At 36.3% G+C, this 25,290-nt stretch overlaps 1 protein-coding gene across 2 annotated transcripts in view; it reads right to left on the bottom strand.

Annotated features, from left to right (window-relative positions):
- Positions 1-25,290, bottom strand: part of CPED1 (cadherin like and PC-esterase domain containing 1) — a 154,705-nt gene that overhangs the window by 16,452 nt on the left and 112,963 nt on the right. The window contains exons 17-19 of one of the 2 annotated variants that reach the window (XM_074903155.1): positions 9,881-9,998; positions 4,106-4,242; positions 2,160-3,664 (exon numbers count right to left, since the gene is read on the bottom strand). In XM_074903155.1, coding sequence (XP_074759256.1) covers positions 3,662-3,664; positions 4,106-4,242; positions 9,881-9,998 — 258 coding nt within the window. In that variant the 3' untranslated portion in view covers positions 2,160-3,661. Of the gene's footprint in view, positions 1-2,159; positions 3,665-4,105; positions 4,243-9,880; positions 9,999-25,290 lie in introns of those variants that run through there. The other variant, XM_074903153.1, reaches the window with a different exon arrangement.

Below are 25,290 nucleotides of genomic sequence, written 5' to 3'. Positions count from 1 at the left end.
AACATTTTCACTCAGACAGATGTTTTCAGTGTCTTCTGTTGCAAACGTTTTGTGTGGAAAATTCCATTATAGCTTAACGGCTTTAAGAGATTGTGTAAGCATAGTGGAATTCACTTCTTAACCAGACCTATCATTATAAATTAACCACACTTAGGAAATTTAAACACCTGTAAGTCCAAACCACTGTTTAGCTCTAAAATATTATTAAGAAATTGTAAGTTAAAATTCCTGTTTTAACAGCTGAATTTTAAGTGCTCCAGCAAATATTGCCTTTACATATTTCCTGTTCTTAATTACACATGACACAATGGTACTTTATTATACGACAAAACTCTGAGTAGTTTTTCTCAACGATAAACAAAATTCATATGCCCCCTACTATTGAGGCCAGCTTTCTATATGCTACGAATTGGATAAATATTTACCTATTAGAACCCCTTTTCCTTCATCCATTTTTTAAAGTTCTTGTACAAAAATCAAAACATTGTCTTACTAGAATTGTATAAATCTTACAGCAAAAACTAATTAACTACAATAACTGAGGATTTTGTTAAGCCAATATAATACAGATATAATACTTTTATCATGATTGCCTATTTCTTTGATTCAGTTAGGACATACATGTGGAATTCCCTAAGAACAATGAAGCATGCATCTTGTTACCCTTAGGTAGAGTTTAAAAGGGAGGAGTTATTAAAAGCAGACTGAAGGAAAATCTACTCAGCCAGAATCACCTTAGCCTCAACACCTCAAAATTTTCCTGTTTACTGTGTCTGAAACGCAAGGATACATCATAAAGCAAAATAAGGCCTCATAAACTGTTTTTGTGGGTGTGTATTCTTTCTCATGTCTCCACCAATCTGAGTGTTATTGTTTCATTACAGGTGCTCTTACATTTTTATGAAACAGAAACAACTTAGCTCAAACACAGTTTTATATGCACACAAACTAAAATAGCAATTAATGGTGATGTGAATTCAATTGGAATTCACAGCCAGGGAAAATTAATTTCTGTTATAGAGAAAGGAGATAATAATTTTAGATATGAGCTCAAAAAAAAAAAAATCAGTTTTAATATAAGACGTGAAAGCAACCTGGAGTTACAAAACAAATTAGAAGGCATTTTTGAAGGTATATTTATGATGCAGCTAGGAAATAAGTGCTCTGTTTGGGTGACAGTAAGCATATTTCAGAAACATTAACAAACGCATAAAAGAAATTAATGAACAAGAAACATACCTGACTGCTGCATTTTTACTGTTGTTATATGAAACATGAGAAAAACAGAATGATTGTGCTTAAAGATACAGTTGACCAGTGTCACAGATGACATGTGTTACATTTCAGCCAAAAAGAGCATTCACTTTGCATCTTATTTCATCAGTAGCTAAAGCGCACCCAGATCAGCGACACAGCACAGCAGTGATTAACTCATTGCATGCTTCCCTTCACTTTCATTAGAAGTAGAAAGACAAATAGGATATTTTTTGGGTTTTTTGCATGACTGAATTTTTTATGAAGGTATTCAGAAGTGAAATTCAGTCATAGAGGGCTGTTTGCGTTTTGATGAAAGGTATGATGTCATTTGACCCAAAGATGCTACAGACATACATGTCTGATTTCCTGAGGAAGGATTGGTAATTATGTGGGATGTATGAAGGTTTTATTTCTTTAGTTCAGAATAAATTTTGAGCAAGAATTCAAATGCAGGTCATTACATGATTCCTTTGTAAAGGATTTTGAGCTCCAGAGACTGAAATTACTCAAACCCAATACTCAAAGCGTGGTGGCATACTAAAAAACCCCAAAATACAGTCACACGGGTTAGTTCAGCCCATTTTGAGAAGTGAACATGAGTGAGTTCTGTTGTTCTTAGGCAACTTCAGCAAATGACAATATAAATCTAACAACGTTCTAGATCATCTCAGTGTCTTCACTTGGGTTAGTTATTTTTGCCCTTATGTTTTGCACTCATACTTTTTTAATAATCTGCTTACATTTCCAGCACTGAAACCTCCTACTTATTTTATTATGGAAACTATGACATCATTAGTTTGAGAAGTCAGTGATCTCTGTAGTGCTTAAAGACAAGGTATATAATGGTTTGAAGCTAATATCACTAATTAGGCAATATAATTATTTATAGATATCTTCTGTGTAATAAAAATGTCTTGTGTAATAAAAATGTATTTGTTCACAAGAGTTATATCTTGCTAGCTACTCAGATAGCTCTCTTATAAAGGATACAGGTTGCTTAAACATATGTAATAGCATAAAATACAACTGAGAGACCAAAGTCTTTTTCGGTGAGCACCTGAAAAAAAGTACTTTTTCTACTACACTGCTCAGACTATGCAAAGTAATGTCAAAATTGCCTTAATCATAGGCAGAATCAGGACCTTATCACGCAAGCAGAGGACAATTTTTACTCATCTGACATAGGTATGAAGAAAGTCTCTCTTAGTTCTTAAGTTTTACTGACACAAGGAAGTTGGTCCAGGCTCTGCATTTATTTATTCAGTCACAGAAGCAGAAATTATATTGCAAAATGTTACATGAAGTTAAAACCACTGCAAAGATATAGGAAAAATATACCAAAAGGGGAACCTGTGTTAGAGTGATGACTTTAAAAGAATAAACCAGTCAAATGGATATCCATGCAAAGGTAACAGGAGTGTTTCAACAGATTTCTACAGAGCCATGAAGGTTATCAGACAATGATGGAAGACTTTTGCAAAAGATGCAGAATGGGAAACAAGTGCAATTAGTTTTACAGAGATATTTCTTGCATGGTGTTAATGCAGATCACATAGGATCCGGCTATCATCTGACACTAGAATAGATCAGTGGCCTCAGAGAGTCAGGACATGGTGGAATTTGAATTAAGAAATCAAACTCACAAACATTCATTTCATATACTTGGATTTAATGGACCCTTAAAAAATGCAGTTCTGTTTTTGACACTGGTGAATGTGAGTGGTTGGATTCAGGAGATGGGAATGTCAGCATAATCCTCCCAGCAATATCTTAGCAATCCACTTCCATAGTGGCACATTGCTCTTCTGCTGTCCTTCAATTGTCTGACCAAGGGGTGTTTACTTGAATCAGCCCAATGTCTATGGAAATTAAAGATCAAAGCAACGCTATCAAATTCTTCCATATTTTTTGCTGTTGTCAATCCAGAAGTGTCTGTTTTGTACATGAGGAGCAAATCAAGCTTCTCCTCTGCCATATAAACCTATGGGGTTTTTTGAAAAATATGTTAGGAGAAACCCACAACTCTACAGTAATGGAGAAAGCCACAGGCAGAAATAAAGCCAAATTGCAATGAAGGACTTTGTGCAGGACAAGAAATGACCAGAAAGGAGGAAATGTTAGACTATTATTTTTGCATTTGTCTATATAGAAATGCTCTTGGATTTTATCAAAATGCCACTTTTATTTACTATTTGTTTGTTTGTTTGCTTTTTTTTTTTTTTTTTTTTTTTTTTTACCTAGACAATACACTGTAAAAATCTTTATAACAATTACTTACTTTCTGGATACTTGTATCCTCAGTAAGGTACCTGAGCCTCAGATCAGAGCTCTCTCTCAACAGTTTTACAGTCATAGCATGCTTATTAAGGAGACCTTGTGTTTCCAAGCAATCACCTTAGAAGCTTCACTACAAGAAAAGAATGTGCAAGAAGACTTGGTAAGATTAGTGTGCACAAGCAATGCCATGCATTAGGTACGCAGCAGATGAAACCCAACTTGCACGTCAAGTGTGAGACAAACTGTGACAACAATGCAAATCCATCCTCTATTTACAGTCATTATATACTCACTGCAGGTCTGACTGGTAACCGTGAACACCGTAGGTCTTGGAACTCTGCTGGTATGACCTAAGCTTCTGTTTGATATAGCAGCAGACCACTGTGTCTGCATATGAGGTTAAATTACAGATAATAGTTGGGTTTTGTCCCTGTGAATCCACCTGAATATTTTTCCAGTTATAATAAAAAGGGATTTTTCTTACACATCAATCATGAAGGTTTTTTTAAATCTTCAGGACACTAAATATCCAGGTAAATAAAAATAAATTAATGTGTAAAGTGTTACATACCCTTTTGCCCTCCACACAGCGCTGGAGCTCAGACTTGGCTAGCACAGAGTATTGGCAGCCGTGGGGCTGCCATGTTATTTCTCTCCAGTCACAGGTCCTGTTGTCAGAGCAGCTGAGGCAAGGGACAATCCACTGTCCTGGAAAACAGCAATGGGATGTCAGCACCTCCTCTGTATTTTTGTGAGCAGCTGTATTATACAGCAAGCAAGACATTTCTGAGAATTTTGTAATGGGAGTTTTCCCTAAATGAAATGCCCCCAACCCTTTGAAGAGACTATTTCCTTCCGCTCTGTTACGCCCTTTTCATTTAGCTAGGGGAAGAGTTTTTCTTTTCCCTGAAAGAGCTGCGAATGCTCAAATTTGACAGTTGTTTATGGGTTCATTTCTCAGTTCTTGTTGCCTTTCTTTTAGAAGTTTGTCCTTTCTCCACAGAAAGAATATGAGAAAGGGAAAGGGGGTGAGGAGACTGAATGCAAAAAGAAAATTTTCACATTCAGAAGTGTCTAAAGACAAGATTCATTCCCATCTACAACTAGACATCTAAAAGTTGAGTGGTTGGTTGAAGCTAGACTTTGAGACCCCCTTGATAGAAAAATAAAGCAAAAGAGAGGATGACTTTCCCTGGAAAATTCAGAGGACTGTCCCAGACTACACATATACATTTCAGAAGCTGAAAGTAAGGTGAGATGAATTACCTATGTGATTTATTAGAGCCTGATCCTTATTTTCAAAAATTTTGCAGATTAGGAGCATAAAGTGGGATTACCAAAAGTCAGTGGGTTTTAGGCATCTCTTATCTAATGTTGAATGATTTTGTTATACTGTATATTAAAAAATATTAATTTCCAAAATCCTACTAGAAATCTGAGGGATTTACTTCTGAAAGAAGACAGAAAACATACGAGTTGCCTTTATATTCAGATCAACACAAACCCCACATTTTCTAGCCCATATAAGTGCACTGTCCTGACAATATCTCCCAGTGTCTATGTGGTTCTGCCAGCAAAACCTGCTTTTGCTCTGATTAAAGGCATTACACAAGGAAGAGCACAGAGGCCCCCAGGTCCTTGTGTCTTGTGCCTTGCTAGCACAGCCAGGTTTCTCACTGAAGCCCAGCAAAAGGCTCCAAAAGCAAATGCTTGCAGAGTAGACATGACCCTAGAGTTTGTGACCGTCACAACTACCAGTTCCTCTTTCTTGCAGCCTCCAGTTCCGGCCATTGTGAACCCCTTCCTCATGCTGTCCCTCCCTTGGCTTTGAGGTCCCTTGCTCCAGGTTGTGGCCTTCTGGCTGGAGCCAAGCGTGCTTTGACCTACCAAGATTTCTATTGCCACTTGTGGATCTTGTCCTTAGCTCCCCCTACAGCCCCTTTGCAATCCATGGTAAGAGGGCCATTCCCAGCTTCATAGCAGTCGTATGAAGAGACTGAAAAGTGCAAGGTCTTGGATAACACAGCAATGGGTGCCATGCAAACTCCTTTTATTGTTTTGTGCCTTTTGAGTAACAGGACAGGGACAGAATGGTTGGCTGGTTTGAGGCCTGGACTCAGAGGCTACCACTATTGTAGAGTTCTTCATAAATGACCTGAAAGTTGGTTTGGGCAGTGGTTTATATTTAAAAATTATATGAAAACTAGGCAGGTTTTTTTCCTGACATTGTAATTTTTCTTTTAAACCAAATACATAAAATTTCTGGCAACATCTCCAACATCTGAGATTTGTCATTTTATAGAATTTTCTTCTTAACATCCCATACCTTTATGAGCTGATCTGGTTTTAGGTAATAAACTAGAAAAATAGAACTATATAAAATGACTATTGAGGAGCTGAAACATCTGAACAATAAAATTTTAAAGTTTGGCAAGTGAAAGTGATAAGTACCTTTTGAAAAGCTTCTTTCAAATAATTGGTTTTATATTCAATAACTCTCTAGGTATATTAAGAAAAACTAGATCCATTTTTGGCATGTGCTAAAGGTTAGTGGCAAATGTAAAAAAAAAAAATAATTAGAGAACAAATATGGAGATAAACCTATGTTTATAGAAAGTGCTGACATTTAAACCCAACAGAATAGTTGCAGGTTTTATATTTGCATAGGGTTTTTTTTTACAATGTGTGTAAATTTATGCATTTTTAAATCCAGTTATGAACTTTTCCTATTGCAACTTCATAACAGTTAGTGAATTCATTCTTAACTTTCAAAAATAAAATTGTGTTAAAAGATAAAACGAATCTCATATATAAAAGAAAATGACAATTAACAGTCAAAAATTGCAAACAATCAATATTAGTTTGGAATTCAAGTTTATTTTGTATTTCAATTATAAGTTGCTTTTTCCCCATTTATATAAGGTAGCAGCATGAAATGCAGCTTTTAACACAATTTTAATCAACCTGCATTTTGCAGTGCTTCAGCTGAAAGAGTTAGCATTGGCTCTACTAGGCAAGGGCACATTTACCTACAATTCAGTGAAAGAGAGCAGGAAAGCAAGATCTGCTGTTTATTCACAAATTAAAAACTGGTAAAACCAAAGTTTTATGAAAGCCTGTAAGTAGGAAGTTTCCACAGGAAGTGTAAAAGTAAACTGGACTTTTGGCTTATTAGAGCAGTTTATCACTTGCATCCATAAATCTGCTTAAAACATGAGATTAAACATTGGCAGTACTCCCCAAAACTGTTCTCCTAAAATGTCACAAAAAGAAAGATATTTATAATGAATCATCAGGACTGTTTACCTTGAATTGAAAAAAAAATAGCCTAAAGTTAAAACTTTTAACCAATAAAGGCTGTGCACTTAATTTGATAGTTTTGTTTCTTCTTTCAGCCTTTTATTTTTACTCAACCTTTCCCATTGCCATAGCTACAAATACACATATTTTGCTTTCAAGATCAAAATAAAAATTTTCCTGTAATGCTGAACAATTATCCATATAAAAAGAAAAAATTATTCTAAACTGACAACTCAGAATTGAAATATTTAACCTGTGCTGATGCTAAAGATAGTTTGCTGTTTTATGACTAATTTACATTTGGTGTCTATTTTTCAAGGCTTTGAAAAAACTTGTTTTCTATGAATAGGCTATAGAAATATTTTTTTCATTTTGCTTTTAGTTGCGTTTATGAAAAACAAAACTAAAATTATTTTTTAAAGGACATGATTTTGATGCTACAGAATAAATGGCCTTAGGCCTACAGGTTTATGTCCAAACTGAAATTTACTCCTTGTAACCAAAGGAGACACTAAATTGAAGATCAGTTTATGTTTCTCTGGACCCAAATCCAGATAGCTGTTGAATGTAAAGAGGAAGCTCGTACAGTATTATGCTAAACTAGATGCAGTTCTAGAAAGTATGGAAAGAGGGATACAACTAAAATGTACATGTCACAGCAGCAAGGCAGAACATTAGAAGTGGAGCTGCGGTCTCTTACCCACCAGATTTTGTAATTGCAAAACAAATTTCCACAGACTGCAGTAGCCTGATTCACCTGTGGGCATTTAACAAAATTAGGGATTCTCATGGTCCCTATCAACTGTTTCTCTCTCTGAGGACCCAAACACACAGTTAGTGCTTTCTGACTTCTGTATTATTGATCATACTGAAATACTGAACAAATTTTTCCTACGATAGCATGGTTCAAACCCCATTGAGTCAAAGGGGATTTTCTGAAGGAAGAAAGATATTTTTGCTATAAAAATCATAATTTCATTCCATGATCTAAGCAAGGTGGAATGAGAGAAGCTTCCCTTGTTGAATATTTCAATCTGTATTTATTGATTAAAAAAAAAAAAAAAAAAAAACACCAACAAAAAGAGAGAACGAGAGAGGGAAAGAAATGGTGTAACTTAAATGCATATTTCCTAAAATGCTGAGCTTCCTCCAAAAAATAAAGACTAGGGCAGGAGGAAGCCAGTTCTGCCTTTGGTTAGACGCTGAGCTGATGTCCCTGCCCTGTATCAAAGGACTAGAAATGAGGCATGAAATCCTGGTTGCACTGAACTGCAAAGCAGACTTCTAAGTTTTACCATTAACATCAGAGGAACTAAGGTTTCACCTCTTTCTCTGCTACTCTGCTTCACCCTCCGCCTACGTCTGAACTAACACAAGATTTTGCCAGCATGGATGCATTTTGCTGTGATGGTTCCCCAGTATCCCCATACAATTAAGCTGTTCTCTTGAATAAGAACAGTGTATGATGCTGCCTTACTTCTGCAGAAGTTTTGAGTTTTCTTCTGAGAGGAAATGACATTGCTTAGTTTCTCTGAAAATTTAGCTTATTTAAGTAAAAGAGATGTTGCTGCTTTAGTTGGGAATTTGCAATTGTTCCCATATGTTTCAGGAAAACGTTCACTGCCAGGACTGGGATATCATTCAGTTGTTACAAATTCGGAATGGTTTTCTACAAAAATCCATGCTTTCCAGTTCCAGTTGAAAGTTGTGAAGTACATCAAAACTACACAGCTGCTTGTTGCCAGATACTTCAAACCCCAGTTCTAGGCTCATTAGATACCTCTTGACAATCTTCACTTTATAAGCAGAAATTATTCTTCCCTCTTTAATGTACTTGTTCTTGGAGACTACATATCCTGAAGTTTGTTTCCATTTTAATTGTGTATATTATTCACAATAGCTCTGTAAAAGATAATTTATATTTGGCTCCACTTTATAGATGCACTATCCAGAAGAAACAGATACTCTGCTCCCGAAGGTCTCTCCTGTGGATTTCATTTGGGCTTTCTAGACAGGAATTTCAAGTCCTGATATAGTAGCATAGGATGAGTTGTGTTTTTTTATGATTCACAACTTGCTGTGGGATTAAAATATGCTTCTGTGTACAACAGTGTATCCTTCCTGTGTTCCCTTGATATAACACAAAACTAATATACACCTCTGTTTCACATGAAGCGATGCATTCAGGCAGTTCCCACATTCCTTTTACTTTGTATTGATTATTCCATGAGTTTGTGCACATTTGCTGCTGTGAGAAACTGCTCCTATCTATGGCAATATAAAAAATACAGTTGTATTAGTGGCCCATATAGGAGTGTTGGGTTATTTTTATTTTGTCTAATAAAGAATTGAACAAATTTACTCATTGTTTAATCCAGCAACAATTTAAGCTATGAATAAGACTGCATACCTGAGCAGTCCTGTGGATTACTCAGATTTGTTAAAGTAGACTTGCATAAATCTTCACGCAGCCATGACCTAAACACGAATACCTGTCTGACAGTCTGTTATAATCTGGATTCTCATTAAACCAAAGAGATGTCTTGATTGTATTTTTTATCGTATAATGTTTGATTGTCCATCTTTGCTTTTAGGCATCAATATATGTAAAAATACATACCTTACTGTTTGAAATTATAAATTATTTTTGTGTTTCCGGTACAGAAGTGGAAATAAAAAATTCAAATGGATCAAAATGTGTTCTTTTTGTAAAGCTGATTTTAATTTTGAGTAGATAATCCCTTCCACTTAGAATAAAGCATTTTTTTCTTAAATGCTTTTGAGGGAAATATTTCAATGCATTTTAAAGTCTGCATGACAATAACACAAGCAGTGGTGGGTCACTGATTAGAAACTCATTAAACAAAAATTTATCATATAAACGAATTAACTTGATTTTAAAAATCTGTAACTATTACAAGTAATTAGTCAGATTTATTGTGTGTAGGTTAGTGCATGTCCATAGAAAAGAGGAAACATTGTTTCTAGTTTTATTGTGATGAGGTGCACCAGTTAATTTTCAGAAGAAAGAGGATTAAGTACAAACCTTTTGTGTCTCCAGCTTCACAGGTCTTAAACATTGTCTGTGAAATTGCTGAGAGGTATTCATGAGACAGAGGCTGTAAGCCACAGGACTCCTCTGGGCGAATTCGAGAACCACAGTCCTGAATTAAAATGAAATCTGTGAAAATGACAGCACTGCACCCATCCATATGACTTTGAAATGCCTTCAAGGATATTTAAAGAGGAAAAAAGCTATTTGGGACTGGTTCTGCAATTCATTCATCATTTGCTCTTCAATATGTATTTTAATATGAATTTTAGAACCATTTTTCCATTCAGACAATGATTTTGTAATAAACTATCCCAATCCACAGTAAATGTACAAGATACTACATTTGCTAAAGAGATAAGAAAATTTATGAAGGCAAAAAGAAAATTTATGAAGGCAAACATATATAGCATTTATGTAACGTCATATTGTCTCTAGTTATCGTACAATCTCTACCTATTTGCCCTTATGTATACATATCTGCAGTCATATGGAATACGTTTCTGTGATGAATTGCCCCAAATTATGTTCAGGAGATACAGACGCATAAAGGAAAAGAGAAAGAAAATAGAAAAAACTTCAAGGGGAAAATGGCTGAGCTACTAGCAGAGAAACAGCATCCCTAGGACACATTTTTAATCTATTTTAGATGTGCTCTTCAGGATAGAATGAATCACATCCTAAAAATGCCTTTCTCCCTCAACCGTAACAAGAGTTTAGAACAATTCAGAGGCATGTATCTACAACAGTTCAGATTAATGTCTCTTCAAATTACTTTGTAAAAATACTCATCCTGAATACTGCATTGTCCAAACAGGTGCTATTGCCAGTTGTTTCATCAGAAAATAGGAGCATTCTGGGGTCAGTGTTATCTTAAGAAAAAGCATCTACTACCTCATATTTCCTTGTCTTACCCTCATTTCTATATTATGATAAGCTCACTAAAACACAATGAGGTTTTTTTTTCACCAAAACTAAAAAGCTATAAAACTGGGACTAAAAGTAGTGGAAAAGATCATTTTATGACAAAGGAGAAAATATGATGAATATTTAACCTTGGCAATTGTTACTTAATGTGCTTTTATTTTTAAACAGTGCATGAAAAAACACAGTTGTGTTCCTTTATGGCTAAATGGAATATTAGTCATGGTAATGTCCAATAATTCAAAATTTGCTTTTTTTAAGAATTGCATATGCTTAGTGCTACTAATTAGTTACAAACAAACAACACAAATAGAAATACACTTTTACAGGAGTGCATTCATTATGACAAGGTGTATTTCTGAAACCAAAAAGAAATATAAAATATTATTTTTTCAAAAAGAAAAAAAAATGCATTGGTCTTTACTGAAGTATGCTGATTTCTATTTTCTAAAATTACATTAAAATTAATTTGGCAACTGTCATGTAATATCATTCACTGCTTCCATGAAATTATGCTACATCTAGGATGCTACGCCTGAATAGGACCAATGAGCAAAAGATATTATGTCCAGGGTGAAACTTGACAGTTAGTAGGATACGTGCCACTGATATAGTTGGAGATATTAATCTGTCCCGGAATTTAGTAAATGCTGGTGTTGATTATTCAACCAAAAACCAAAGTAAAGTAATTGTCTCACAATTATTCTGATCTCATTAAATTCCATGGGGGAAAAAAAAGTAAAAAAAAATGCTCCCACTGACTTCAAAGGAACGGTTGTACGGTTATCCTGTTCTCAATATTCTAAAACTAGGGAAAGCTGTTAGGACAAAATGAATGGCATGGTATCTTCTAGCGTTAAACTGTGATGTTGTCTTGGAGCCTCTGGGTCTGGACACACTGTACAGCTATTTGACAGTATTACTTCAACTAACATTAACATCAGAAAGCTCCTACCTTGCAGTAAAACCATTTGCACAGGACATCACAAGAGAGTCCAAAATTCCTGAATGTGCTGCTATTGCTCTCAACATAGTGCCATAAAATAACTTAACAGGGATTTTCTTGTTCATACCTCTGCCCAGGTTATGTGTTTAAACAAATAAAAATTGATTTTAATTGCATTCCTTGGAAAAGATCATTAACAAATTTCATGTGGATGGTTTATTACTAACCGCAATCAAAAGGCAGGTCAAACTACATCACCGATTCCCTTTGACATCATTGTGATTTCAAAGTATGAAAACCATGAATTTTAAAGGCCAGTGCTTGTGTTTAATATGTAATTCACATCTAAAACTAAAGGATCATGAGAGATTGTGAATCACTGAACAAGCCTTATTTGTTTCATCTTTACTTTTGTGGGAGACCAATCCTTTATCATCATTGACATGTGCAAAATGAATACGTGACTGTTACAGATTTACCGCAGCTCCACCAATGTATGGCACATTAAGGGCTTTTCTAACCATCTGCAAATTTTTCAAAGTTTTCTTCAGGTGCTGTAGTGACATGACATCCTTCTTGCCTTGCCCAAGGATGAAACATCTTGTGATCTTAAGTCTGTTTACAAAAGATCATTCATGGCAAAGATGAGAGTAAGAGGTTTAAACTTAAATGATACCTCTTGCTCTGTGTCTGTTCTCCCTGAAAACCCTCAGTTTTAGAAGGCAGACATAAAAAAGCACTTGAAATGTCTGGACTAGAATCAAAGAAAAATTTCCCTGCATTACGTACTTCAGTGCACAGTTAGAATTGACTCTTTATAAGACTGGTTTGGCATTTCACTAGGACACTTTCTTTTATCTTTACTGAAGATTTTCTGGACACTACCAAATAAAAGATGTATAAAGTTTTCCTCTCTACATCTAGACAGCTTTCATTCAACATCAGTTGATACTTAGAGAGTGAATATTTATGGACTCCATCTGCTGAGTGAAATGAGAATTTTTTCTGTTTAGACCACACTACAGTGAACTTGATCCTTCATAAAAGTTTTAGCCTTTAAGAGATCACACAGATTTTTGTGCCTGCTACTTTACAGTTTTCTCAAATTATTAATGTGAAGCTATTAATGCATACATTATTTCATTTATTTATAGTCTAGGTGTCTGCTTTAATAAGAAATTTGTTTGTTATCTCAGCTTTCAATAACCACACTGTATTTTTTCTCAATTATATCCATATACATACATAGTTTCATTCAGGTGTACATAAATATTAAAAACCCACACCAGTTTTAAAATCATATAGATGTGTGTGTGAGAGAGAGTGAGAGAGATAACCAAGGCATTATAAAGATGATCCACACTCATGCAGCTAACTAATATAATGGAATGAATGTCATATAGATAGTACCATTGTAGTTGCAGTTATGCTTTAGATTTAGAGATCTAATTTAACTATTTAACTATTTTGGATTTTTAATCGCTGTTGTACTTTTCTACCACCTCCACTCTAATGAAAGAATGATTAGTCTGAAATGGCATTAATTGCCTACAGATTAACCCCATAAACCACCAAACTGGAAGCTGTTGAAAGAAGAGAAGGTCAGAAGCCCACGACTTTCCTGGGAAAAATCATATCAAACAGGAACAAGTTGTCAATCTGTGTTCATTTTAATGGTCAGTGCTCCAGCAGTGACAGAGCACCACATATAACAAAAAATAAAGTTACTTTTGGCATCTACAGCTGCTACCTGTTAGCTCAAAAAGGCATTTTAAAATAGGAAGGTAGTAATTTCAGAATTTTTCTGGAATCACCCAACTCAGTCCATTAAAAGCTCTTGCTAAAACTATCATTTTCAGTGGAAGTAGACTTATGTTAATGAATTGGATGCTTTGGAAACTCCTACACAGAATGACTGTGCCTAGGCTCTACACTTAGCTTTCTCTGCAAAAGTTCTTCTTGCATTTGTATTAAAACCCCTAGTGATCATCGGGAATGGTGGGCTCAAAACTTTGAAAACAGGTAATTTCTGCTTAGTCACTCATGTCTGAAATTGCACCCACCCCAGATCGCTGAAGACTAGCCTGACCAGACCAATAAGGGATCAGCATATCAGACTGTTTTAAACTAAACAAGAGAAAAAAACTAAGCTCACAGTAATTCATTTTAGCATTGCATATAACCAACACTCCTGCATCTTTTTAATATCCAGAGCTCACACATGTCTGGGAACTAGTGGATGAGATAAACCTCATTCACTAGTTCTTGGTAAGGAAGGGAGGAGGCCTCTCCATCCACTGAGCTCTGACACTGCAGCCCTCTGCCCATTGTTGCCCATCAGCCTGGCAAGTCACCCAGCCACATCCCCTAAGTCACCACAGTCTTTCCTCATCTTATTTTGCTGCCAGAGCTGCCTTATTTCTTTTGCCTGTTTACATTTTAGACATGACAGAACAAAGCTTCCTGTGAAAGAGGTAATTTTGAATGCTTTTCTGTTAGCCTTTGCAGGCTTGCTGACTTAACTTTATTTGATCTGGTTCTATTTAAGCTGACCCAAGTTTCTCATTAAATCCTTTCATGTCTCTTTAGTCCATCTTTTTCTACTATTTTACACATAACTAAAACTGGATGAAAAGTGAAAAAATGATGCTATGGAAAGAATTCTAATAAAATTAGTCAAAGAGTGAGCTCATGAAATAGTGAAATTGTATCTTATTGCTAGGGAATAAATTGTGAGCAGATGGATTAGTTCCACTCTATCAACTTTATTAATATGGCAGTAATAAATGAAGGAACAGTTGGCATACTGACTTCTATTCAACTGCCTCTCTCTGTCCGTCTCCATTATTCAGTGATAGATGAACCTCCAAAAATTCAGAGGTTCAACATCCAAATTAACTAGATTGAACTGAAACTCATGAGTGTACAAAATAGTTCTAGAAAGCTCTCACAATGAGAGAGGCAGTCTCCCAAGAAATTTCAGTTCACAACTGCTTTTGGCTGGGAAACAATAACTATTATTATTCATCAAGCACTAAGACATAGATGAAGACATTGCCTACACCAAAAGACACACAAATCCATTAAACAGAGAATATAGAATTAATGGGTTGAAGTGATAGAGTAATGTGTCCATGTGTTGCAGCTATGTTTTAAAGGAATGAAACTGCCACCATTGTGTTTTGTAAGGAAATTAATGTGTTCCATCTGCAAAAATGGAATAATATTTCCCCAGTGACCCCAAACGCACTGTCACAAAAAACATTAAAAGAATATGAGATGCTCAGTTCCACATGGATCTGGTAGGGACCGTAAAAACACTTTAGAAAAGGAGTCTGGGCACACACAGGGTTGGAACATGCAGTGCGCAGACATCAGTAGGAGACTGGGAATGATATGAAAAGCTGGGATACTGGCCATGTTGTCAAGGCATGGTGGAGACATCAGAGAACAGTTTGAATATGGACAAAGTGCAGACATCAGTATAAATTGCTTTCAAGTTCTTACTAACACTATTCATGTTGTTGTTATAATTCTTATTAATTTTCCTTAAGAATACAAGCATACTATGAATTGCAGGATTTTTCTGTCTCAATCACAAAATTCTTCATAGAATTTTTTTTTTGTTAATAATGTCATATGCTTTAACCAGTGTTGGAATGTCTACACAGTATCTTTACTATCTATCTGCTAAAGAGCTTTTGAAAATCGCCATAGGTTCCTCTCTACAAAGACAACTGCCTCAAAGCACGTGGATAATATGGACAAATAAATTTAATCTTGACACTACAGCAGATGCAAAATGGCTTCCTCTGCAGAGGATGCTAACCTCACAGAAAGCTAAGAAACTGTTTTGAGAAATAAATGCTACTTAGAGAAAATACTGCAAGCTTCATATCACTATTTTAGTATCTTTTATAAGTGTGAGGAATATAAAAGAATCCTTTCAATCTATGAAGGATTTTGATTCAATTCCATTTTATGTCATGTTTAATACCACACATGTCAGTTAGACTCTCTACCTGCCTTCCTGCTCCCAAACAGTCAATAGTTCAAAGTTCTGCATTTGTGAACAATAGAACAAAAATATTCACATGAGGGCTAAAAAGCATGGCTTATAATCTAGCAGAGACTTGTGAATTATGATTCTGAACTGCTCAGAGACTTAGTAGAATTAGTCGAAGTAAGACAGCTGAATGTGAAACCCAAATTCATTAAGAATAAAATATTGTAAACATAAGTTTTGGAAAATATTTCAAACTGTACCTAAAGATAGACACAGTGCTTTTTTTTTTTTTCCCAATTTTTGAAGCTAACATCTGCATGGATTTTTCAACTGCTTTCTTAGCAAACATGTTTTCCTAATGCAACTAATGATATTTTTCCCAATCAAGAACAGTGATGATTTCCAGCTTGTATGTTTTATAAACTAAAAACACAAAGCAAGAAAAAAAGGAATGGAAAGAATTCAGTGTTTCTTCCTCCCTTAAAAAGAAGATAAAACAGGAACAAGGAACAGCAGATAAAAAGAGACATTTTACTATTTTAGATTCTGCTGGTTTTTTAGTTTTAAAAGTGAGACAATAATTTTGACCTAGAGACTTTAAGAGCTGCATCAGCTTTGGAATGACTCTTAGTTCTCCTCTTTCCCTGCATCTTTTCCCAGTGCAATCTCTGAATGTGGATTGACTTGAATTTTGCCAAGCCCATTATCTGAAAATGAGGAATATCTTGAGTCAACCATGTGCTTTGACAGTGTAAGAAGTAAATATTTTATCTGATAATGAAAAGAATTATCAGGTATTTGTGATTCTCTCTCAATAAAGTGCTGATGTGGCCCTGACTGTTTTCCCTGGTAATTAGTTAAAAATGTACTATGTTAGCTGGGAAACCCCACAGCCTTGTGGCTATTTTCAAGGAGCATTCTTTTCTACCCTCCCATGCTCAGGGTATATGGCACACACAGCTCACATTGCAGAGAGATTTATACTCTACACCTTCTTATGTGCAAGATGTGCATGAGCTCTAGCCTTGCCCCTTTGATTTTAGACTAAGACCTTTATATCGTAACCATGATGAACACAGTAAAACTTCTCAGACTGAACATCTGTCACTACTTTCAGAAACTATGAAAAGGTATGAGAGAAAAAATGTTCTGAAAAGCATTACTGTTCATTCATTAATTCTGAAATTTAAATACTCTGACAATGGATGCAATGTATTGAAAAAACCTATGTTAGTCAAGGACTCAGTCCAGTGAACTCTACATCTGCTAAAGCTACTGTTAAAGCTGCTTGTCACAGTAAACAAGGCTGTTCAGATTTGAACTCAGTGTTTCAGGGTGTACCATACCAAAGGTACTTCTCACTTTTAGCACAAAATCCAGTAGATTTTGCAAGAACATCTATTAACTTTATTTAGGGCTTGGGCCATACTAAGGTTAAGATTCCAAGGAGAGATTTAGGGTGTTTGGATCCAATTCACAACTCTGCCTCTCATTTTATACATCAGCTTGGGCTGATGACTTGGACCTCCATCCAACACTACCCACACTTATAATGTATCATCTCAAAACCCTCACTCAGTTGCCACCACCCTCCTAAGTGCCTAAGTTTCTTGTAGTGGGCATAGGCAAAATAACCCATAGCTCAGCAGAGCTGTTTGTTAGTCAGACCCTTGAGCTCTAGCAGTTCAGAAATCCCTTTGCCAACAGTGCTTGATCTGATAGGTGTTCTTAGTACATGCCACTGGTAATGTGCAGTGCACAAAACATTAGTATTACTCTGGTAGAACCTTTCCCTGTGACAAAACAAACACAATTTAAAGTCCCTCTTTTAACTAATTCGCATCAGAGATTTCAATTCAAGCTCCCAGCATCTTCCCTTCGGTCAGTGGGTTATAGATTATTCCGGGCAGTTCTGTCTCAGTTTCTCCCAAGGAAGCTGCTTGCATTTGCTTTGTACATAGTTAAATACTGATTTACAAGAGCCTTGAACCTGCTCCATCTGCAGGCTAGGTGTGTGTAAAGAACAGAGGGTGAAACTGAATGGAGGGAGCACCACCAGGCTCCCTGTTAACTGTTACATGAGAAAGGACGGAGCGAAGTAGGTACTTAACTCTCTGAGAAAGCATGTGGCAATTCAAAGTGAAGGACAGGCTCTCCTGTAACCCAAGACTGAGTGTGTAAATCCCAAAGAAAGGTACACTTAAGATACATTCCTTTCCATATGTTTTTCTGTGGGGCAATACATCTGACTTCCTAATCACTGTACTGGCTCATGTAGAATCTTTTTTTACAAGCTGAATTCTTCTATTTTAAATTTTTAAAAAGGGTTGTACCCAGACACTTTTTGTGTATGCTTTCTTCCCTCAGTTGTATCAGGTGTTCTACTAAGAAAAAATATTTAATCTTCCTTTGCAAGATTTACCTCACTAACACTGCCTACACACTGTATAAGGAATCCTAGTTACACTGCTTGGACATGGTGTATTTTCCTAGGCCTCGGGATGCTTAAATCTCTCTCTTCGCAAACGATTGCCCTGGATTCTCCTACACATCCCCTGAACACAAGAAAATGAATGTAATACTGGATTTTTTTTCAGCAAAATATTCATAATGAATAGCAAACTGGTGACTGCCAAACAGGATGCAAAAGAACTAAGTTCTGAAAATCCAGTTCAATAGGAACACTGAGTTTTCTTTTCTTTTCTTGTTCTTGTTAAAAAAAACCCCAAAACATTGGAAGGTTGGAATTTCCTTTCTTAGTTTAAATTGAGCTTAAATTGGCCCAAAGGACTGAAAATGTATTAGTGAGCCATTAGTGATAGAAATATTTCAACAGCTTTGCTTCCTTGGAAGAGTAGACAAAACCAAAGCTAAGTAAATGGTAAATACATGGAGCAAATATAGTCATAAAAAAGCCAGAAAAGTTTATTATTTATTTATGTTGTCTGCAGGGTTAAATAAAATGTTGTTTAAGGGATTAGTGCACACACTGTTTTATACAGAAATTGTCCTCCGTGGCATACTAGGTTTTGGAATACACATCAGAGCCATATATTGCCTGGGGAACATTGAGGAAGCTACTAATACAGGCTCAGAAACACAAAGTGGAAGACTTCTGAAACTGTTTTCTCAAACAATGACAAAAAACACAGTGAGTTCCTGCCTTTCATGTAGTGACACATTCTACATATGTGTGGAGTCTTCACTCTAATGGAAAGCACACTTGTATCTGGTGGACAAGAGGAGGTTATTTCTCTTTGCCTATTTACAGTCTACACTGACACACATGTTTGAAAAGCCTGAGCACATGGCCAGCTTCATGGAGCCATGTGCTTTGATGTTGGCTGTCTTTAATGGTGTCTCGGGGAACACACAGGGACAGATCCTGAGAGCAGCTGTGTTGAACACTCGAGTCATTCAACTCCCAACAGTCAAACACCTTCCTCTTCAAAAAGCAATACCCCTGGTGTAAAGACCTATGCTTACTCTCCAGTGAGAGTGGTACAAATGGTTTGTCTGCTCAATACCCAGTCTGCACTGAAAAATATCACCCAGGCATAGATGGTCAGAGGGACACAGGGGTTTGCCATGGGGCCAGACCTGAGCCTGGGATGTCCATTTTGTTGAAGGCTACCTCAGCGACTACTGCTCCTCACCTGAAAGGTGCCAAAAAAAAAAGAGGCATGTGAAATAGAGGTGTGCTGGTTGCAATTCCCCCATTTTAGGCAGGGATGATCCCTAACACCTTGCAATTTCCCAGCAGCTCAGTGGGACGCAGGTCATAGTGGCTGGCAGAGCAGCAAGCAGCAGCTGACCCTTCTGCATTTGACTCGGTTTTTAAAGTGGCCTTCAATGAAGGGCTCATCTCTGATAAAGGGTCCATCTCTGGGGCTTTTCTGACCAAATATCAGATCCTTCTCTTATTAAGACACTAAGCTGTTTAAGTGAGTCAAGAGACAGGTTCAAAGATCTTGAGAGGGTATATTTTTAGAAAGAGAGCATTTACACAAATCTTTCTAACTGTGACCAGGAAGTATTTTATGAAAAAATTATTAGTTATGAAAAGTTTAGAATGTGTTGCATACACAAAGAAACATGAGGGTTAAAACTAAAAATGTGTAAATGACACTAGAGAAAGTCTCTGTGCAAATGTCCTGGACAGTGCATGGGTAGGTCTCCATTCCACACTATCCGTAACTCAATTTGAAGCTTCTTATATTAATAAGCCTCTGGTAGTGCAGAAAGAAGACTGTGACTTTTACTCTATATGTATGAAAGAGAGTGAGAGAATGTGAATATTTAAGAAGAGGTGGGGTTTTTTTCTCCTTTCTTCCTCTTCAGTTAAAAGCTTCAGTAAAAAATATAATACTTAAAAGTAAATTTGTCAACATCGTTTGAGATTACAGTTTCTTGGACAATGCACTCAATGAAGACTGTATCAAAATAGAAAATATACATGTATTTATAGACAGTATCTGGTTATTATTTATATTTCCCTTTTACCACACTGTGGCTTACCATGAAAAGAATGAAGTAATGAAGGACTGATTTGCCTTTGAAAATCAGTACACATTTCATTCAGAAGAACCTTTGAATGAGAATATTTTCCTTGCTGTCTAATAGCTATGTCCAGCACTAAATTTTACATATCCCCAGAGACTCATTTAATATACACAGCTGGGAGACAGGAGTAAGACAGGAAAATTTGTCTTCCTAGAACACCTACAAATCTGGCCATGTAGTCATTTATTTTCTAAACAACAATGGGGTCAAAATTGACTCTAATGAATTTTCAGTACACTTGCTGTTATAATCACAGAAGTGAATTTCACGGATTTTTTTTATTAATCATGATCTTTTTCAAAAGATACTGATTAAAGGTTTGCCTTCTGGTGCACAGCAGACTGAAAATGCAGTCTCCTTACAGCTTGATGGCTTACTGGACAGCAGACTGCATGCAGGTAGCTTTCACACATGGACAGAAACAGATTGCATGCAGTTAGTGCCAAATGAGCAGATTGAAGTTAGAATTCACCCCGCTCTCTCTAACAGCCTGCTTGCAGTAATTTACTACTGCATGTCCTTTCCATTCAGTTAAAGTAATCAAGCAGCCACTAGTTGAACAAGGCCCCCCTCACAAAAACCAACTAATTCTGAAAACTGAATAATGTGCTTAGTGATGAGGCTTATTCTACTGCATAAGACATGATAAGTGATGCTGAGCTGAAGCCTTGCTTTGGTCAATAGTGAAATCACATTAGCACAGAAATGGAGCACAGTGGAAATAGAAAAAAAAAACTAAAAATAAAAATTTAGGCTTCCTCAACAACGCATTAAGACAGTTAATTACAGTTTATTAATCACTTCAGTTCCCTTGACCTACACAGTCTTATACAGCAATTTACTTGCTCTAATAGACTCCCGTCTGGAAAATTTCTGTGATTCACTTCAGGTCTGGGAAGCAATGAGGAGGCAGATAGTGCAGCCAGTGCAGCTCTGTAAACACAGCTGAATCAAAGTGACTCAGGTTGTTCCCCCTTAAAATGTCAGAAACATGTTAACTACTGTTTTTCTTGCAAGGACAGAGCCTACATTTGGATCCGGGCAAAGTTCCACACCCAGGTGGTGACCCAATCTACCCTCACCAAGATTCAGCACTTCAAAGAGTGTGTAGAGCTACTCCTTTCACATACATTTTGAGTGAGACTATGAGGTGTTTAACGTTCTTGCATCTGCTAATAAAATGAACTGCTGTAAATTCAGGTTTCTGGAGATGTGAAACAATTTTTTCCTTCAGCAAAGTACGCACAGATACGTTCATATCCCATAGCAGACCCATCCACATTATAACTCACATTGTTTTTCTGACTGATACGATTATTTGATTATAGGCAGTTCTAAAACCATGGACTGAATATAATTGTATTGTTTCAATATTTTTGCCTAGACATATGAACAGTCTAGCTGATGGACTGGTCTCGGCCTGCCCACTCTCCTAGTCGTTAACCAGCTATTTTTCATCTTCCTACTCTTCCTCAGTAATAGGATATCTTGCAAAAGGAATTTTACACAGAATGTTTGCCCAGCAGTAACTCAGCAAAATCCCTACAAACCTGAACCAAACGCACAGCCCAGGTTCCCTCCAGCATGAGCTTTCTTCTGTGTGGCAAAGGGCTTCCAGAACTTACTGTGGACACTGAGACCCTGACCTTGTGGTAGACTTGGCTGCTGCAGAAAACTAAAACATTTTCAGTTCAAATCACATTAGAGGACATGCTACAGACAAAAGGAGTGAGATAATGTAAAGGATCTATTCCTGAAAATATTATAGTGTATTATGATATAGCATACATTGGATACCATTATATACTGTGTACTGTAATTATATTAGATACAGGATAGTAATTTAACAAAGGTAAATTAAGTATTATTGCAAGGATATTGTCATCTTGCTTTTACTTCTTTTTAATTCCCTCCTTCCACATCCTTTCTACACCCTTTTTATCATTTGACAACAGTAGAGATTGTAAAAAATTTACAGTCTTTTTTTATAGAAATAAATACACAGATGTGGAGTAATCTTGTTGTGGTGACTCTACCATACTGATCTTTACCTTCAGCTGCTAATACTAATATCTCATAAAAATGGCAGTTCTGCATAACTGAATCAGGGAAGGATACTTCTAGAAAAGTATTAATGTCTGAGAACTTATTTCTTTTCAATTAATCTTTCACATTACCAACATGAGAAAGACAGTAAGAAAACTTGAGGGAAGGTTAAAAAAGGGAAAGGGAAAAGAGACGGATATGGGTTAAATGAAAAGTAAACTGTTTTCTTGGGGCACATGGCTGTGTAGATGTGCCATGTTATGACAACTGAATAGAATTGCTTAAATAATTGTTTGCAATTGCTAAAAAATGTTTGGAAATACTTTGAAATGCCTCTATTTTATGTTACACCTGTCTTCTATTGTGTTGAAAGAGTAACATAGGAGGAAACAGCTCAAGATTGGCTGCTAGTCTGAAAGTATTGCATTACTGTTTTCATATAAAGTGAGCTAAAAAGAAAACATGTAGTAGATAAACTCCAGCTTACCACTTTGCACTGCAAAATGTCCATAGAAAGACTGATCTTAATAACAGCCCACCACACAGATTATGGTGATTAAACAACCTCCTTCTTCTAGGCTGATGAGCTTCAGAATCCAACATAGTGGGGAATGAAAAGGTATGCGGGTCCAACAAATGACCTCAATGCATCTATGAAAACCCAGACACACAGAGGCTTCAAATGGCCTTCACATTGTCCACTTCAATGGCTTTAGGATGACTCTGCTTTCTCCTGGTAAAACAGTATAAACTCCTTCACTATATCAGAGTGCAAAAGTGAAGTGAAGAAAGACTTGGATGTGCTGTAAAGTATTTCTTGTAAAGCAAAATTCTGAGTCCTCTTCTGCCTTTCTCACCCTCCAGTAACTGACTGAAGTCTTGGAGTTAGTTCTGAGTTAAAGCCAACTGAAAGAGGTGTTATCATTTATGAGTGTTGGTGGTTCACTGGCAGTGTGCCATTCACAACCACTATTTACAAGAAGCTGGACATTTCCAAGGTATTTTTTTCCTGTCTTCTGATTGACCTCAGTGGCAGCTGTTGAGTGCAATTATCTCAAAGGTCCACAAAGCTAACGAGTACCTCTCCATAGCAATTACAGCGAGTTCCAAAAGTAATCTCTATCCTTTCACAATGCTTAATAGTGAATGCCTCAAATGCCAGGAGCTCATGCAAGGTGTAAGTTCCTGAATACTCATTTTTGTACCCTACCAGATACAGCTCATATACACTTTTTTTTTTTTTTTCCCAGTAGACTGACTTCAGATTTGCTTGTCCTTTTCTGAAGTACAAGCTCCTTATCCAAAGCTTTCCTCACACAGAGAGTAATGGTATCAAAAATGCTATGTCAGATCATGATAAACAGTTGGAAAAATGACAAACGGAGCAAAAGTATGCTGATCGTAACTTTATAGTGATTTTATCTGGAATAACTTGCTGCTTGCAAGATCCACATGTGCAGTGTTTAAGGGGGTTGTCTGACCACATGTTTTTCCTACACATCTGTAAACTAAAAGCAGAGATCTGTTTGCACGGTGTAGCGTTCTGTAACATTATGATGCTCCCACAAGTATTTTTGGTTTATAAAACAAGAAATGGGTTATCTGGAGGCTGTGGTATGTTCATCTGCACTTTATGTTACAGTTGTAACACTCTTTATATTTTGTAAATTATATGTTACTTCAGATGTCAAATTATAGACCTCTGAAATGAAAAAGCACTTCTAATCATTAATATAAACTAACATGTATAGCTTTGGGTCTTTCACATCATGATCATTTGCCACAGTGAAAAAGCACATCTGATTTGTTTTATACCTCTTGAAAACGTGCATCTTCTTCCATACAGTTCACAAAATCACAGAGTCACAAGATTCAAGTCTTGCTGAGATTCAAGTTAGAAGCAGGTGTTCCTCTAATTTTGTCAGCAAAGACTTATTAGTAAATATTCTGAAAATCTGTATGCCAGATTAAGCCCAGTGGAAAACACAGCTAAGAGATCTCTGTAATCTCTAAAAGCCTAGTGAGTACTGAAGAGATGTAGGAGATGCAATTTCAAATCCTTTATGTACTGATTGATGAGAGTTCAGTTAGTGGTTTAAGTAAAAAGTCTCCAGTAGGATAAGTAGAGACTAACTCTAAAGTAGGGATTTGTCTGGTATGGGGATCCTGCTCCACTTTAGGCAACTGATTCATAGATCTAAAAAAAATCAAGTAGCAACCTTTTTACTATGAGATGTAAATAGAATTCCTAATCTAACCAGATGCACTATACTTGAGTAATGAAGTTTTATTTGAATGGTTGCAAATTTGACAAGTCCTCTATTTTACGGTACTAGTATTTTGACTCCTACTTAGATAATTTGCAGATTCATCTAAACAAGGAGCTATAATTTAGCACTTACTTGAAGTTTACAATTAAGTCTGGTTATCAGCCATATTTCTGGTCTATAAAGACAAGAATACAGAACTCAAAATATATATTAATTTATATCAGTTTCTGTCTGATTCATTAGGGGAATGGACATGCTAGCTCCATTTGCACAACCACCTTTACAAATCATTCATAGTAGTTTTCTGAGTTGTGTAGAATGACACCAAATGTGACTTATTAGAGACTAATGATAGTATGAACCATTACAAAAACACAAATTAAGAAAAATCTATTGCAAGCATATCTGCAGCTACAGAAAAGGGCTTAGCAATCAGTCACTACAACCAAAGTGTCCTAAACAATAAGAGTACCAAACAAAAATGTCTCTCTCCATCTTAAAACATGGCCCAGAAAATTAATCAACAGGCTGTGCATTGAAAGCTATGTGTGGCAGATGTGCAGATAAGAAGGGTAGGCTCTTTGACTGTCTTTTTACTCCCCAGAACTGCTTGCTCCAGACAGTCATCCCTTTCTTATTAGAAGTAACT

The sequence above is a fragment of the Athene noctua genome, chromosome 3 (assembly GCF_965140245.1).
Source record: "Athene noctua chromosome 3, bAthNoc1.hap1.1, whole genome shotgun sequence".
NCBI classification, from domain to species: domain Eukaryota; kingdom Metazoa; phylum Chordata; class Aves; order Strigiformes; family Strigidae; genus Athene; species Athene noctua.
Note: the sequence above shows the minus strand (reverse complement) of the source record. Positions and strands in the feature narration are given on the sequence as shown.